The 4,306-nt window shown below is 46.4% G+C and overlaps 1 protein-coding gene across 1 annotated transcript; it reads right to left on the minus strand.

Annotated features, from left to right (window-relative positions):
• Positions 1 to 2,326: 2,326 nt before the first annotated feature.
• Positions 2,327 to 3,685, minus strand: LOC123447484 (major pollen allergen Hol l 1-like). The gene has a single exon (XM_045124089.1). It carries the CDS (start codon positions 3,644 to 3,646, stop codon positions 2,858 to 2,860), a length of 789 nt encoding a protein of 262 aa, XP_044980024.1. The 5' UTR covers positions 3,647 to 3,685; the 3' UTR covers positions 2,327 to 2,857.
• Between the last annotated feature and the right edge of the window lie 621 nt (positions 3,686 to 4,306).

The raw sequence follows: 4,306 nt of genomic DNA on the forward strand, positions 1-4,306 counted from the left end.
GCCGCCGCATGTCTCTGTTCCACGGCGATCCTATCCGGAGCTCCGTTTCAGCATTCTACCGGAGGGGGGCTCGATCACGGAGGGCATCTTCGTGAACCTCGATGCCCTTGTGATGATTTGTGAGTAGTTCATCTTAGACCTACGAGTCCGTAGTTAGTACCTAGATGGCAATCTCTCTCTCTCTCTCTCTCTCTCTCTCTCTCTCTTGATCTTCAATACAATGGTCATCGCATATTCGCTTGCATCCATCCAATGTAATTCTTTTGTATGGTGCACTCGTTGGGATGCGATGAATTGTGGATGTATGTTAATATTATTTCTTAAAAGTATTTGAGTCTTCTGTGAATTATAATTGCTATTATTTGCATGATCATCATAGCTTTGTACATCTATCCAATCTATTGAATTGCTTTGGCCAAGTAGTTTGATCTTCCTTCAGTGGTAGTTGCGCGTTGTAGTGGGTTCAACCTGACCAGTTTCTATATCCCAGTGACAGAAGGGGACAAGTTGCATCTTTCTGTTGCTTCCACTAAGGAGAAAACTATGGGGTTTATTTATATTGGTTGAGTTTACTTTATCCACATCTTGTCACCGTTCTCCAAGCATTACTTCATTTGTCATGAACTTAGTACGTAGAGAGGCAAGCATAGAAGCGCTCTTCAAGTGAAGTAATAGTAGTAGGTGCAGGCAGGAGTCGGCCTAGTATCTTATGGACGTGATGCCTATATACACATGATCATCACCGTGAAAATCGCATAACTATCAGTTGTTCTATCAATTGTCCAACAGTAATTTGTTTACCCATCATATGTTGCTTTCATGAGAGATGCCACTATAAAACACTATGGTATCGGGTCTATTCACTTATATATTCAGAAAACTTATATTTTCCTTGCTGCCTTCTTTTATCTTTTATTTTAGTTACTATTCTGAACAATTATCTACACAACTCACCTACTTGCAAATAAAAACAACAAGGGGATTGACAACCCTCTTGCCCGCGTTGGGTGGAAATTATTTGTTCTTTTCTGTGCTGCCGTTAAAGACGTTTGAGGATTGATATACCTATTAGTTTGATAAACCTTGATTCCTTAATTGAGGAAAATACTTACACACATTATGCCGCGATAAACCATTCCTCTTCACGAAAAACCCAACCAGATCAGAAGCATCACTGAACATTTTTTTAAACACAAACATTTTTTGAACTTGTGAACAAAAAATTGTAATTCTTGAAAGACGTTTTGAAAAACGAATATTCTTTGAAATTTTGAACAAAATTTGAAAATGAGAACATTTTTTGAAATTCTTGAACATTTTCAGACAAGAGAAACATGAAAAACAAAAAACAAAAGAGCAAACAAAATAAAAAATAGAAAAAGAAGCAAAAAGGGAGAAAAGGCAAGGTAAAATGGGTCAGCCCACGTATGCCGCCCCCTATGCGAAAGGTCACCTGTTTGACGCAGAGAGCATCATATAGGAGCTCCCCCAATGCTGTTCTCTGCGCCTGAGTTCAACACGTGCTTCCAGGCCCACATAGCCACTACAAGCCTTGGCTCGTGGACCGGCCTCCGCTTGGCTTGGAGCTTCGCATGGGCCTTGCATGTACATGTGCACCGTTGTCGTATAGATGCTAGCTGCCAGGTAGCAGCATGGTTCAGATGCTTGAGCTCATCCTGTCATCGAAGATCTACAGCCCTGCATGACAATGCATCCATGGTTGTTCTCTTTCCGGTGGAACCGACCAGAACCAATCTCCCCAATGGCGCCGAAATTCCCTTTCCTGAAATAGAGTTAGAGACGGAAGGTAAGGACCATGGCTCTACGACAGTCGTCTCGACTAACCACACTGACATGCAAAGCTTTTGCATGCTTGCAAGAAAATCGACTAACCACACGGAGGATTTAGGAAAACTACCTTGGAGATCCGAGAAACCGATCTGGTACGAACGCCATGGAGGGAAAGTTCAGTGCAAAGGGAGCACCCATCTATCCTCAACCACACCTCTTAAACTTTAGAAAATACATGGATACTATCAAATAAATTTGTCAACACATCTTAAATATATGAACATTGCTTCAAATATTTGAACACTTCTTGTTACATTATCTTTTGAAAAAATGGGAATATTTTATTAGTAACCATGTTATATTTAAATAATCGAACACCTATTTTTGTTACATGAATTTTGATAATATGTAGAAAAAATTACTTCTGGATTTTTCTTTATTCTTTGCAATTTTGATAATAGGACAAAAATGTATTGGTGGACATGCATGGTTTCACTGACATACACCTCTATAAGCAGTAAAATAAAAATATCAGAATATTTCGAGTATATATGGTCAAGTGTTCTACCCCATGTGCAAATTTTGGTAAAGAAATGACATTCGTGGTGCTCTGGGAGAAGAAAACAAAATCGAACAACCATTATATTATTCCAAAAGGCCATGCTAGAGCACTAGATTAGTCTGTAACTGAAATTGTGAGGTCTAAATAATGTATTACTCTTGAACAAAGGACCTCATTAATGTTTAAAACATCTAACGAAATCTGTTATGAGCAGATTTAGATGCATAAAAAAATGGGGGCCAATAGAGAGAGTGGGCGCGCGGGAGAGCAAACAAATCCTTGGGTGGTTGCCTCCTTCGTTAGGGACCTCAAAGTATTAGGTGTCCATGCATGAATGACCCTCTCCCTATACAGACAGCACGAATGACCTTCGTCATGCATGCAGATGCAGGACTCCTATATGATATGTGCGTCTAGCTGGTTTCTTCTTCTTCTTCTTGAGCCAAAATGAATGAATGAATTAAGGTGGCCGGAAGAGAAGAGTCATGCATCTTGTTCTTGACTTCACTTGGTCTCGTAGGAGGTGTCGGGCTTCCAGCCCTCGGGGATGACGTCCTCGGCGACGGTCTTGGTGCCGCCCTCGGTGGTGTAGCGGACGGAGAATGGGCCGATGAGCTTGTCAGGTGTGTCGATCCTCCAAACGGCTCCCCACGACTCCTTGAGCTCGATCCACTTGTCCTTGCCCTTGGGCTTGATGTCCACGGCCACCACGTCGCCGTCGCCCTGGAGGAACTTGATCACCAGGGCGAGGTAGTTGGGGCTGGAGCCCTTCTCCACGTGGAAGTTCACCTTGGTGCCCTCCGGGTACTTGCACTTGACGCGGCGGAACTTGATCTCCACCTCGCCGGCGTCGCGCAGCTTCTGCTCCTGGCCCTTCTTGGCCATGGTGCCGAAGGCATGGCCGGACAGGTCGAAGTGGTACGCCGCGATGGGCTCCTCGTTCTTGTCGGTGATGGTGACGATGGTGGGCTCGCCGGAGCAGGCCTCGGGCTTGGTGCACTTGAGCTCGAAGCAGGAGCCGCAGCCGCGGCCGTCCTTGAAGATGGGGACGTTGCCGCAGGAGGTCATGCCGAAGAAGGGGGCCTTGTCCACCTCCTTGTACCCGCAGGCGCCGCCGTTGTCCTTGGGCCCGGCGCCCGTCGGCTTGCCGTACCACGTCGTCTTGGCATCTTTCCACTCGCTGACGTAGGTCGCCGTGATGTTGGGGCCACAGGGAACCTTGGCGATGCCGTGCGCGCCGCACACGACCACGGCCAACACCGCCGCAACCAGCAGCGCCGACGAGGACGCCATCTTGAGTTGATTTGCTAGGTCTTGGTTTCTCTGTTGCTGCTGTGTATCTGCGATGGATGGGTAGTTTTTTATATATAGGATAAGCCAGATCAACAGGGAGCGACCAAACCGGGGACGACGCTCCGGCCATGTCGGTGGCGTAAGCGGCTGGCCGTGAACGCTGGGCGAGCATGTCCGTGGCATGCAGACGCGGCTCGCCGTCACCCGAGGGGCTCTTGGTGTCTGACCTCTCCCGACTTCCGTTATGCATGGGTCGCGTGTGCGTGCTGGCCATGGCCATGGCCCTGGCCGTACGTCAGGCTGATTGCCGCATGCATTCGGATACATCCGTATGCCTAGAGGGTGGTGAGAGGGAGCACTCGGTGCTCCTGCTCCACCCCTATTCAAAAGTAATTTAGTGATCGAAAAGAAGTGCAAAAAAATCAGAACTTGTACTTCATGACCCCTTAAATGTATGTTATGCGTATCTGGACAGTGATTCATCACCTCTTAAATTATATAACGGTACGTTATTTACCAAACCCCAACACTACTGCAGGAATGTCTAGAAGTGAAGGATGGAAAAAGCCCATCAATGACGGGCAAGTCTCTCAGGTCATGCCCACTACAACACTCGGTGTTGCTCGCCACATGATTTGCGTGTTCGTGTGGCGGCCATTT

The sequence above is a fragment of the Hordeum vulgare genome, chromosome 4H (genome assembly GCF_904849725.1).
Source record: "Hordeum vulgare subsp. vulgare chromosome 4H, MorexV3_pseudomolecules_assembly, whole genome shotgun sequence".
NCBI classification, from domain to species: domain Eukaryota; kingdom Viridiplantae; phylum Streptophyta; class Magnoliopsida; order Poales; family Poaceae; genus Hordeum; species Hordeum vulgare.

Coding starts and splice junctions, on each gene's coding strand:
- LOC123447484 (XM_045124089.1), bottom strand. CDS start 3,646: ATGGCGTCCTCGTCGGCGCTGCTGGTTGCGGCGGTGTTGGCCGTGGTC.